The sequence below is a fragment of the Conger conger genome, chromosome 4 (genome assembly GCF_963514075.1).
Source record: "Conger conger chromosome 4, fConCon1.1, whole genome shotgun sequence".
In the NCBI taxonomy this organism is placed as follows: domain Eukaryota; kingdom Metazoa; phylum Chordata; class Actinopteri; order Anguilliformes; family Congridae; genus Conger; species Conger conger.
This window is the reverse complement of record NC_083763.1, coordinates 47,374,864-47,387,257: the sequence shown is the minus strand read 5'-3', so window position 1 is coordinate 47,387,257 and position 12,394 is coordinate 47,374,864. Positions and strand designations below refer to the sequence as shown.

Sequence of the window (12,394 nt, the reverse complement as noted above, 5' to 3'; positions counted from 1 at the left end):
CCACAATTAAGCATCAATGGCTAATGGAATGCCCATCATTAGTATGATAAGCAGATAAAACAACTTTCCATTCTAATCATTAGAAGTCAGACCACAAAGCAAAGTGAAACTTGGTCAGACTGGTGAAAATAGTTATGGCATGCAGCATGTGACAGCAGCTGAAGCATTTCAGAAATGTAAAAGGTGTGATTTTGCAAGTGGCTGCAAAGAAAGGCACTGAGTACCAGCTGTAAGTTTCATAAGGTTGGACTACCCTAACCAGGAATAATAATAACTAGCGATTAATTGAGTCATAGCACTTATCAGTCTGTGATGAGAAATTATAGAAAATATGATATGACAGGAAAATACTTTATTGCCTGATTACACAGAAAGGTATGTAGCATCTTAAAGTGGCAAAGTTTAACATACTTTAGATACAACAATGAAAGGCAGACATACACTCACCAAGTACTTTAGGTATTTATTAGACTTATTTTTTACCTCTACCGCTATCCACTTAGAGTTATGGTGCGTTGTGTGTTCAGAGATGCTCTTTTGCACACCACTGTTGTCATGTGTTGTTACTTGCATTACTGTCACCTTCCTGTCCACTTTGACCGTCTGGCCCTTCTCCTCTGACCTCTCTCATTAAGAACATGTTTTTGCCCACAGAACTGCTGTTCAACTGGATGTTTTTTGGTCTGGCACCAATAATCATTTCACAGTCATAATCACATAGATCACATTTCTTCCCCATTCTGGCATTTGGTCTAAAAAACAGCTGAACCTCTTGCATTTAGTTGCTGCCACATGATTGGCTGATTAAATATTTGCATTAACTAGCTGGTGTACAGGTCTACCTAATAAAGTGCTCTCTGAGTGGAGCAGTTGTCTGGCAGTCAAGAGATAGGGCTTACATTAAATTTCCAAATAACCAAGAATATCGAATTGAAGATTCCCCTGTAAGTACGTTTGAATTTATAATTGGTAAATGCGTTCCACTCTCAAAAAGGATGTGTTTATCCAATGCACTTTTTGTGTTACTACTTTTTCAACACATTTTGTGTCAAAGTTGCTACCTTTGTGGGTGTCTCGGTGGCGCAGCCTGTAGAGCACTGACCGCATGCTCATTGCGAGCCGTGACGTCAGCGGTTCGAATCCGACCGTCTGACATTTGTCGCATGTCTTTCTCTCTCTCGCTCCATTCTTCCTGTCTCTCTATACTATACTGTCCAATAAAGCTGAAAAAAAAAAAAAGGTTGCTACCTTTGTGTTACAAATGTATAATTTATGCAGGGGTACTCTAGATGCCCACATGTAAATCTACAGGAGATACAGAAGGCCAGAACTTAATTTATTGCTCACATAATTTGTGCAGATGTATTTACCGTTGCTTTTTCATATGTAAGCCATTGTCCCATCTACATTTGCTTTTTTATCTAGATTTTCATTTTAAATGCAAATTAGCTTGCAGTGTACTTATCTAGGGCTGCACGGATGGTGCAGTGGATAGCACTGCCGCCTCACAGCAAGGAGGTCCTGGGTTCGAATCCCCGTTGGCCGGGGCCTCTGTGCGGAGTTTGCATGTTCTCCCCATGTCTGCGTGGGTTTCCTCCGGGGACTCCGGTTTCCTCCCACAGTCCAAAGACATGCAGGTTAGGCTGATTGGAGAGTCTAAATTGCCCGTAGGTATGAGTGTGTGAGTGAATGGTGTGTGTGCGATGGACTGGCGACCTGTCCAGGGTGTATTCCTGCCTTTCGCCAAAGGTATGCTGGGATAGGCTCCAGCCCCCCTGCGACCCAGTTCAGGATAAGCGGGTTCAGATAAGTACATCCATCCATCCATCCATTATCTAGTTAAAGGGTACCTGTACTCCAAACGAGCATGAGCCTGGATTTGTTGGTACGGGGCAGCAAGGATGGTGCAGTGGGTAGCACTGCAAGGAGGTCCTGGGTTTGAATCCCGGTTGGCCGAGGCCTCCCCGTGTTTGCGTGGGTTTCCTCCAGATACTCCAGTTTCATGCAGGTTAGGCTGATTGGAGAGTCTAAATTGCCTGTGGATATGAGTGTGTGAGTGAATGGTGTGTGTGCCCTGCGATGAACTGGTGACCTGTCCGGGGTGTATTCCTGCCTTTCACCCAATGTATGCTGGGATAGGCTCCAGCCCCCTGTCTCATGGTGGGAGGTAATACCTGTGGTGATCGCCAGAGGGCCTAGGATCATTGGTAACACCTGTTCCTCGTTTGCACCAGGGGAATTGCCTCCCAGCAGAGTATTTAAGGCCAGTTCTGACTGGCCTTCAGTGCTTCTGTGTTACTGTTCGCCCTAGCACAAAGCCGGTAAATGCACAAGGTATACTCTGTGTTTATACGAGTCAGGTACTGTGCATGTGTGTGTATTTAAGCCATACAATTAAAAAAGAAAAAGAACTAAGGTAAGGAAGGCGCTCGGTTTAGTTGTTCACCGACGCCTTCCCTAAGGGTTTTCATTTTTGTTTTGGGCTCGTGTGAGCCGGTGGTAGAGAGACATTGTCCCCGGTATATGTATTTTAGTTTGTGTTTTGCCTGAGCTGCGCCTCATGGGTTTTTTGTTTCATGCCTAGCGGTTTTTGCTAGGTTGTACTTTTATTTCTGAACTCCACGTTTATCTGTATCTGTGCTTGCCTTTAAGCACAAATAGTGATTTGATTATTCGCCCTGTTTTGTGAGGGTCGTTTTATTTTTCTTCAGCCGTTTTGGGCTTGTTTTCTGTTTCCTTAAGAATCGCCTTCGGGTTAGTTTTTGTTCCTCCCTTTCTTCTGGGAGTAGATATTGTTTTCCGTTCCTGAATATCCCTTTAAACCAACCCCAGCATTCAGGGGCGAACCCTAGCGTGTTCACTCAGTAGGGTTCTTCCTCTGGTCGCCCCTGGCTCTCTGCTCTACCCCCACCTTATAGAACACAGAAGCCACCTTGGAGAGACCAGCGACTAGTTCAGGGATGAATGTGGGAGATTCCCCACTGGAGGCGGTGGTAGCCGCCCAGCAGGCTGCTCTAGGCAGGCAGGAACAGGCGCTGCAGGCATTGCAGGCACAGCAGGCTGCCACCACCGAGCAGCAAACCATCGTGTTTCAGCGCCAGGATGAGATCCTGGCCAGGTTAGGTAGGCAGCAGGATGTGCTGTTGGAACTCGCTGATAGTTTTCGACATTTAACGAACGAGTTCTGCTCAGCACAGGGACGAGCACCATCCCCTGATCCACCTCACCCACCCACTCCCCCCCAACTTGCAGTACCCTCTTACCAGCCTCTTACACCATTGGTCAGGGAGCCCAAGTTACAGCTGCCATTACGGTACAGGGGGGAGGCGGGTAAATGCAGGGGGTTCCTATCACAGTGCTTGATATTTTTTAAAGCGCAGCCCTCACGGTTTTCGACCAATGACGCCCGTGTGGCTTTTATTCTGTCTTTATTGACTGACAAGGCTCTGGCCTGGGCAGATCCGGGCACAATCCCCCTTAATGAATAACTCCCAGCTCCTCATACAAGAGATGACACGGGTTTTTGACCATAACGTCATGGGCAAGGAGGCGGCGGCCCGACTAACTTGGATGAGGCAGGGAGCTCAGAGTGTCGCCAAATTTTCCTTGGCATTTCAGGCCCTGGTAGGGGAGACGGGGTTGGCGGACGAACCGCTAATGACTCTATTTACAGGAGCCTTGTCAGATCCTGTCAGGGACGCGCTGGCCACGTTAGAGCCACCAGGGGATTTGGGGTCGTTCATTTCTACCGTGATCTGGATTGATAACCGGGTTCGGGAGCGAGCGAGAGAGAGCCGGCAGAACTGGCGGGGTAAAGTGGCCGGTTTCACCTCCCCTAGACAGAGGTATAGTGGCAGAGGGGAGACAGGGGGCACACAGGGTAGAGGAGCCCATGCAGCTGGACAGTACCATGCTGACGTGCACTAAGAGGCGACCTGGGAGAGTAGGGCTGTGTTTTTTCTGCAAGCGGCCAGGGCATATGGTAAAAAACTGTCCCGTCCTAAAAGTAAAAGATCAGTCCAAAGGGATTAGCTTTCGCACTACTATCCCCCTCGAATTGACATGGAGAGGAGTTGTGGTTGAAGCAGAGGCATTTATCGATTCCGGGGCGGTGGATAACTTTATTGACCCTCAGTGGGCTGAACAGAAAAAACTGCCAGTTCGGTCAATGCCACAGCCCCAATTTTTACTTGGTGGAGTCCCTGGCTTACCCGGTAGTCTTGGTCGTGTCTGGCTTGTAAAGCATCAGCCGCGTATCAACTGGGGTAACCGGAGCAATCCGGTGTCTTGCTGGGGTCCACAATGTGCGACTCACTCCAACCCGATGCATACGTCCTCGACTCCTCCCAGGGAGACTGACATAGGGTCCGAGTTGGACGAGGAGGAGTCCGGGGAGACTCTGGACCCTAATATCGGTGAGCCGGAGGAGGAGGAGCAGGGGGGAGGGCTTGAGTGGGACTCGGTCTATGATTGGGAAAGTCCTATTGACGAATGTGAGGACAGTGATGGAATAGACTGGGACACCCAAAGCCTTTCCCAAATGGCAGGCAGTGAGTGTGGGGGTCGGATGGTAGGGGCTGTTGAATTCCCGCTGCCAAATAATGTCCCGAGGGAGTATAGCAGGCTAGCAGAGGTGTTCAGCAAACAACGGGCGACCACGTTACCTCCACACCGATCGTACGATTGTGCGATTGACCTGTATCCGGGTACTACCCCACCTCGGGGCTCACTCTATTCGCTGTCGGTGCCGGAGAGTAGAGCCATGAAGGAGTACATTCGCGATGCTTTAGCCAGCGGGTTCTTAAGGTCATCCTCGTCACCGGCGGGGGCAGGGTTCTTTTTTGTCAAAAAGAAAGACGGGAGCTTAAGGCCCCGCATTGACTATCGAGGACTGAACGCTATCACTGTTAAGAATAGATACCCCATCCCGCTTATGAACTCTGCATTCGAGCATCTACAAACGGCATCTGTATTTACCAAATTGGACCTCCGGAATGCGTACAACTTGGTGCGCATAAAAGAGGGCGATGAGTGGAAGACGGCTTTTAACACTCACTCCGGACACTACGAATACTTAGTTATGCCGTTTGGCCTCACCAACGCCCCCGCTGTATTTCAGGCGCTTGTCAACGATGTGCTCAGGGAGATGTTAGAAATGTTCGTCTCCGTCCATCTGGACGATATTCTGATATTCTCCGTCACTCTCTCAGAGCACATCCGTCACGTAAAGCTGGTATTGACACGCCTGTTAGAGGCTCGCCTGTTTGTTAAGGCAGAGAAGTTCTTTTTTGGGGTTTATTGTGTCGCCAGGTAAGACGGAGATGGATCCGCAAAAGATTAATGCCGTTAAGAACTCGCCCACTCTGGAGTCTATTTAGCAGGTGCAGAGGTTCCTGGGGTTCGCCAACTTTTATCGGCGATTAATTCGAAATTTTACCACTGTGGTCGCTCCCATTACCGCGCTCACGAAAAAGAGTGCACCCGCACGCTTTGTGTGGACCCCTCGGGCGGCAGCAGCGTTTGTGGAGTAAAGAGCAGGTTCTGTTCGGAGCCTATTCTTTTAACTCCAAACCTGTCGCTGCCCTTCATTGTAGAAGTGGATGCCTCTGAGCTGGGGGTGGGGGCCAGTCTCTCACAGCGGTCGCCGAAAGATCAAAAGGTTCACCCCTGTGCGTATTTCTCTCGGCCTCTGTCCCAGGCTGAGAGGAAATACGACGTTGGGGACAGAGAATTACTAGCGGTGAAATTGGCCTTGGAGGAGTGGCATCACTGGCTGGAAGGGGCGGAACATCCTTTTACTGTGTGGACGGACCACAAGAATTCAGAATACCTCCAAACCGCTAAGACACGCAATTCGTGCCAGGCGCGCTGGGCGTTGTTCTTTGCGCGTTTCTCTTTCATGGTGACGTACCGGCCAGGGTCCAAAAACGTGAAACCAGACGCCCTTTCACGAGTCTTTGACAAGACCGACAGAGAACACACTCCTGAGCCAGTTCTCTCTGGGGCGCGAATAATGGCACCTGTTATTTGGGAGATTGAGGCAGCAGTGCAGAAGGCATTACACCTTGAGCCAGACCCGGGGGGGGGGGGGGGGGGGAGACCGTGCTACCCACCCCGGGAAGACCGTGGAGCCATTTTGCTCTAGACTTTATCACGGGGTTACCACCCTCCGAGGGCAAGACGATCATTCTGGTTGTGGTCGACCGGTTCTCTAAGGCAGCGCATTTTGTGGCGCTGCCCAAGTTACCATCAGCAGCGGAGACTGCGCGGTTGGTAGTGGACCATGTATTTAGGATACACAGTCTTCCCCAGGATGTGGTGTCTGACCGTGGACCGCAGTTTGTGTCCCGTTTCTGGCGCACGTTCTGCTCCCTGGTAGGCGCCTTGGTGAGCCTCTCATCGGGTTTTCAACCAGACTCTGGAGAATACGCTCCGGTGTCTAGCCGCGGCCAACCCCACGTCCTGGAGTCGCCAACTCACTTGGGCGGAGTACACACATAACACCTTGCGCAACGCCTCCACGGGGCTCTGGCCTTTCGAGGCACAATTTGGGTACGCTCCACCGCTGTTCCCGGAACTGGAGCGGGGGGGCTGAAGTGCCTTCCGCGGAGGTGCCGGGCCACCTGGAGTAAGGTACGAGCCGTGCTCTTGCGGGCCACCACCACCCAAAAGAGACCGGCTGATAGCCGCCGTCCTACAGGGTGGGGCAGCGAGTGTGGCTGTCGTGATTTGCCTTTGCGGGTCGAATCCCGCAAGCTCGCCCCTCGCTACGTGGGTCCATTTAAAATTATAAGAAAAATCAACCCGGTTACGGTGCGCCTCCAGTTACCCAGGTCTATGAGAATTCATCCCACCTTTCATGTCTCTCGCCTGAAACCGGTGCTCACTAGTGCGCTGGCTCCGGCAGAGGTTTCCCCACCACCTCCACGGCTAATCGACGGGGGCCCGGTCTACACCGTGCGCCGCATCTTGGCGGAGCGCCGCATAGGCAGAGGCAGGCAGTACCTCATTGACTGGGAGGGTTTTGGCCCGGAGGAGCGCTGTTGGGTGCCTTCAAGGGACATCTTGGACCCGGAACTGATTTGGGAGTTCCACAGGCGGGGGGCTGAAGGAGTGTCTGGGGCCACTCCTTAGTAGTGGGGTCCTGTCATGGTGGGAGGTAATACTTGTGGTGATCTCCAGAGGGCCTAGGATCATTGGTAACACCTGTTCCTCGTTTGCACCAGGGGAATTGCCTCCCAGCAGAGTATTTAAGGCCAGTTCTGCTCGCCTTTAAGCACAAATAGTGATTTGATTATTCGCCCTGTTTTGTGAGGGTTGTTTAATTTTTCTTCAGCCGTTTTGGGCTTGTTTTCTGTTTCCTTATTAAGAATCGCCTTTGGGTTAGTTTTTGTTCCTCCCTTTCTTCTGGGAGTAGATATTGTTTTCCGTTCCTGAATATCCCTTTAAACCAACCCCAGCATTCAGGGGCGAACCCTAGCGCGTTCGCTCAGTAGGGTTCTTCCTCTGGTTGCCCCTGGCTCTCCGCTCTACCCCCACCTTATACCCCCTTTCGACCCTGTTCAGGATAATCGGGTAATAATGCTAATAATGTAACATATTGCCGAATATTTGACGAAGGACCAGGTCATTGTGATGTCAAGTCATTGCGAGCCAGGAGCCAATGCAAGCCACTTATTTTATCGTTGGTATTGCCAGGACATTGACATTACTTGTCAATAAGTGGTTAGATAGGAACAGGTCACACTATAAAAATTTTCCCATTTGGCAGGAACTCTGTTGTTTGCGAGGATCATTTCAAGCCTGCCTGCTTTGAAAGAAACCTAAATGCAGAACTTACAGGATGCCCTAAGAGAACAAAACTAAACTAAAGTCTGGCACCGCACCGTGGCAGTCGGAGGGTTGCTAGTTCCCGCCCTGGGTGTGTCAAAGTGCTTAAGCAAAACATCTAACCCCTAATTATCCTGACAAGCTGGTTGATGCCTTGGATGGCAGCCAATCGCTGTTGGTGTGTGACAGTGTGTGTGAAAGGGTGCAAAGGGATACAATCATAGAGATAAAGGAAAAAGAGCACAAGGCGGTTTTAGATCCTGCTGTTTGGACACCTCTTTTGGCGACAGAGCCATTGGGTGAGATGCTATTACTTTCAGCATAATCATCAAAAAAAGAGCATAAATTGAATGTGTAGGACAGAGGGACGGAAGGCAAGAAAGTGCTGAAAACAGTCATCTGAAATTGTCAAGGAGCCTGCTTAGTTACCTGACAACCTGCTTAGTTACCTGTGACTCATATCCTGGAAAATATATTTACTTGTCTGGTCATTCTCTCATTAACAAGGCATTTCTGTCTGCAGAACTGCTGCTCACTGGATTTTTTTTGTTTGTTTTTTTTCACCATTCTTTGCAAACTCTAGAGACTAGTGTGCATGAAAATCCCAGGAGATCAGCAGTGTCTGAGATACTGAAACCACTCTGTCTGCCACCATCAATCATTCCACGTTGAAAGTCACTGAGATCACATTTTTGGTGTGAACATTAACTGAAGCTCCTGACCTGTATCTACATGATTGTATGCATTTCACTGCTACCACACAATTGGCTGATTACATAATCGCATGAATAAGTAGGTGTAATAAAGTAAGAAATGTTCATAATAAAGAGAGTGGAGAGTATATATTGCTGCATTTTAAAATAGCCTGAAAAAAAGCTTACAAGTTTATTTTTGAGCTTTGACATCGTACTTTGCATGAGAGGCATGTGACCATTACCTCACTGAAGTCTACTTCTGTGTGGGTGGATTCCTGGAAACAATTTAAAAGGAGTTATGAGTGCATGTTTCTCACTTGAAGTCAACTTTGAAAGGAGATGGCAAGCTATAAAGTAGAAATTCTACCAAGACCAAGAGATAGGGTTTACATTAAATTTCCAAATAACCAAGAATATCGAATTGAAGATGCCACTGTAAGTACGTTTGAATTTATAATTGGTAAATGCGTTCCATTCTCAAAAAGGATGTGTTCATATCCAATGCACTTTTTGTGTTACTACTTTTTCAACACATTTTGTGTCAAAGTTGCTACCTTTGTGTTACAAATGTATAATTTATGCAGACGTACTCTAGATGCCCACATGTAAATCTACAGGAGATACAGAAGGCCAGCACTTAATTTATTGCGAGCATAATTTGTGCAGATGTATTTACCGTTGCTTTTTCATATGTAGGCTATTGTCCCATTTACATTTGCTTTTTTATCCAGATTGACATTTTAAATGCAAATTAGCTTGCAGTGTACTTATCTAGTTAAAGGGTACCTGTACTCCAAACGAGCATAAGCCTGGATTTGTTGGTACGGGGCGGCAAGGATGGTGCAGTGGGTAACACTGCAAGGAGGTCCTGGGTTTGAATCCCGGTTGGCCGGGGCCTCCCCGTGTTTGCGTGGGTTTCCTCCAGATACTCCAGTTTCATGCAGGTTAGGCTGATTGGAGAGTCTAAATTGCCCGTGGATATGAGTGTGTGAGTGAATGGTGTGTGTGCCCTGCGATGGACTGGTGACCTGTCCGGGCTGTATTCCTGCCTTTCACCGTACCAACGATATGTGTACACAAAAAGGAGAATACAAGCCGTGTTGTCACAAGCCGTGATGAATGTTCTGCCAGTTGGGACAAGAAAAAGGCAAAGATCATTTGTCGAAACTGATATTACAACTGTGTGTGAGCCAGTTACTTCAATTCACCCCCCTGTTTTATGTGATCCTTGCGAGCTAGCGATTGTGCTGGAGGTTCCATAATGAATCATCTGAATCGTCACTTTCTCCACCTGAGCATACTAAATGGGCACAATGTCTCTTCAGTGGTTCATACAAATAACCAGTCAAAGTTTCTGAATGATTTTCACGACTCATAATGATACCTAGATTTTTTTTTTAAAGCATGATACTCAACTGTTTACATTGGATTTAGCGGTTTCCTGTTCATTTATATATAAATATGTTGTTATGTGTGACTTATTTAGCTTATGAGAATTGGAAAAGTAATCTTTATGATATATTGAACAGATGTAGGCATATGCTTGTTTTGGGTACGTTTACCCTTTAAATAAAAGAAAATATTTCGCTGCAGAGCTAAACTGCTCGCAATCAGTTTTTATTCGGGCTATGTTCAACTCCATGTAAAGAAACTGCCCCAAGACCAATCAGCTCATTGGAAAATTGTCATGTGTTGTTTTGGAGCTTCTCCCTTGTGGGAGCATGAATTATCCTGTAATAATTTAAATGCAAATGCAAATCGGAAGTTGCATTTCACATTAATTTGATGTGACAATAATCATGACAATTCAAATTCAAAGGCTCAGTTTGCTGACTGCAATGCAGACCTATGCACTTTATCTGACAATTTGAAAACTGAATGGTTTGTCTTTTTTCCATACACTAGCCTATGTGTCACAACGCTGTCATAATTCAAATGGAAGTGGAAACCATCAAAATGTATAGCCTACTACCATGGTACAGGCCGACAATGAATTGTAGTTCTTCCTTTGCAATTGTTAACCCTTGTGTGGTCTTAACATTCTGTATACTTCACTTGTCCTTTGGGTAAAAAATGACCCGCCTTCACTAAACCCCTGAAAAAAATCAATTTTGCATGTTGAAACAACTCATCACAAACTTTGTCATCAAGTTTCAAGATGAAAAAATATCATATAGGGGGTTTTCTCTGCTGTTAAACATAGTGGCGGGTCATTTTTGACCGTGAGGACAGGTTGTTTCTAAGATGTGCTTATGAATTCATGAACCTACAAAAATAAATTATCTCCGTTATGTGAACGTATATAGCTTTGGATTTAGTTCCACGGTTGGCGAGTGAGTTTATAAATAGCATTGCGATAACTGTTATCCATGATTGCCATGTTTAGGATTTTCTGACCTGGTTGTCTTGTATTTCACTCGACTAAGTTGAGATACTTTTGTGATACAGGCCCCTGCTTAACCCCATCCACACTGCCCCATTGTGGTTCAGTTGTCAACGTCTCAAATTATTGTTGCGTTCATATTTATGTCATACAAAAAACTGTGACGTAATGAAATTGCAAAGCGCCAATGCCAGATTCTTAAAAAGACTCTCTGCTAGTGAGAACAGCAGTTTAGATTCTTAGCAATATGTTATTGCAATTGAGGGTAATACAGCAGAACAACAAAATCTTTTTCTAATATAAGAACAAAATATACAATTCAGAAGTTGCATGAATAAACAAACATGCTCCTCAAAAAAAGTTTGGAAATTTGTGTTTGGTCAATCATATCTCTGTTGTCACTATATTATTAGCATTGTATCTTATATCATTAGAAATCCTGTTCATTTCCCTTTACAATGATGTCCCATTTGTAAGGATAATTCATTTGTGGGATGAGCAGCACAGCTGATTATGTGGGTGGGGTCCCAAGTGAAATGTGCCAAATTTCCGTGCCATTGTGAAACAGTGTATTCTCCTGTTGGGATTAACTAATGACAACATTTTTGTAGGAGTCTATAATCTGAGTAAGATATCATTATCATTCTTTCAGATTCATAAGATATGTTTGAAGATTATTCTGTGCCATTTGTTTATCACCAATACCCCATTTCTGATTTTTCATGAAGAAAAATTGTGAAATTTCAGGATCTACCAATGAGATTTGTGATGCTGTACCTTGGACCTCGTTGATCGGAAATCCAGTTCTTGGCATGTCCACAACACCGTCCAAGTGCAATAAAAACTCAGTGTTAAAATCCTTCTTTTTTTATTTTTATGGGTCGCCCCACAGGGATAGGGGCTAAATCCCACTTCTGACACCAAATGTAAAAAAGGCTTTAAAAACAACTGAGATAAAAAGTTATAATTTATTTTATCAACCCAGAAATGAACATCGGGGCTAGCCTTTTCCATCTCCTTTTCAAACTGATAGACACTTAAATGGCAGAGACAAATAGTTGCAGCTGTGTTCCATTTTAAACACCTGGCTCAAGTAAATCAATCAACCAATTAAATTCTATTAATTGACCAAATCTGGTGGCTGGTGAAGGGCCACTCCTTCACAGGTATTATCCTGAAAGTTGAATAGTTGAGGGATGATTTGCAGCAGTAAACAGAAAAAGGTAAATTTGCCTGAATTCTTTCAGTGGAACAGTGTTTTCCTTAACTCGACATGAGGTTGTGTCAAAAAAACATGTCATGTCTTCTTTGTAACAAATCTGTTTTGAGAGTGTGAGAATAAAATAATTTGATAATTTGATGGAAAACAACTCTATATATTTTATAGTGCATATTGTTGCATTTTAAAATAGCTTCCAATTTTTTTTTCGAGCTCACTTCTTTCATACACCATACACTATCACATTCTGGCAGTTGTGTAACTAAT

General features: G+C 45.9%; 1 protein-coding gene across 4 annotated transcripts in view; it reads left to right on the top strand.

The window, feature by feature from the left end:
• Positions 1–8,829: 8,829 nt before the first annotated feature.
• LOC133127416 (polyunsaturated fatty acid 5-lipoxygenase-like) overlaps positions 8,830–12,394 on the top strand; it is a 30,544-nt gene continuing 26,979 nt past the window's right edge. Inside the window, exon 1 of one of the 4 annotated variants that reach the window (XM_061240301.1) lies at positions 8,830–8,960. In XM_061240301.1, the coding sequence (XP_061096285.1) occupies positions 8,865–8,960 (96 nt within the window). In that variant the 5' untranslated portion in view covers positions 8,830–8,864. Of the gene's footprint in view, positions 8,965–12,083; positions 12,132–12,394 lie in introns of those variants that run through there. The other 3 variants (XM_061240305.1, XM_061240303.1, XM_061240302.1) reach the window with 3 other exon arrangements.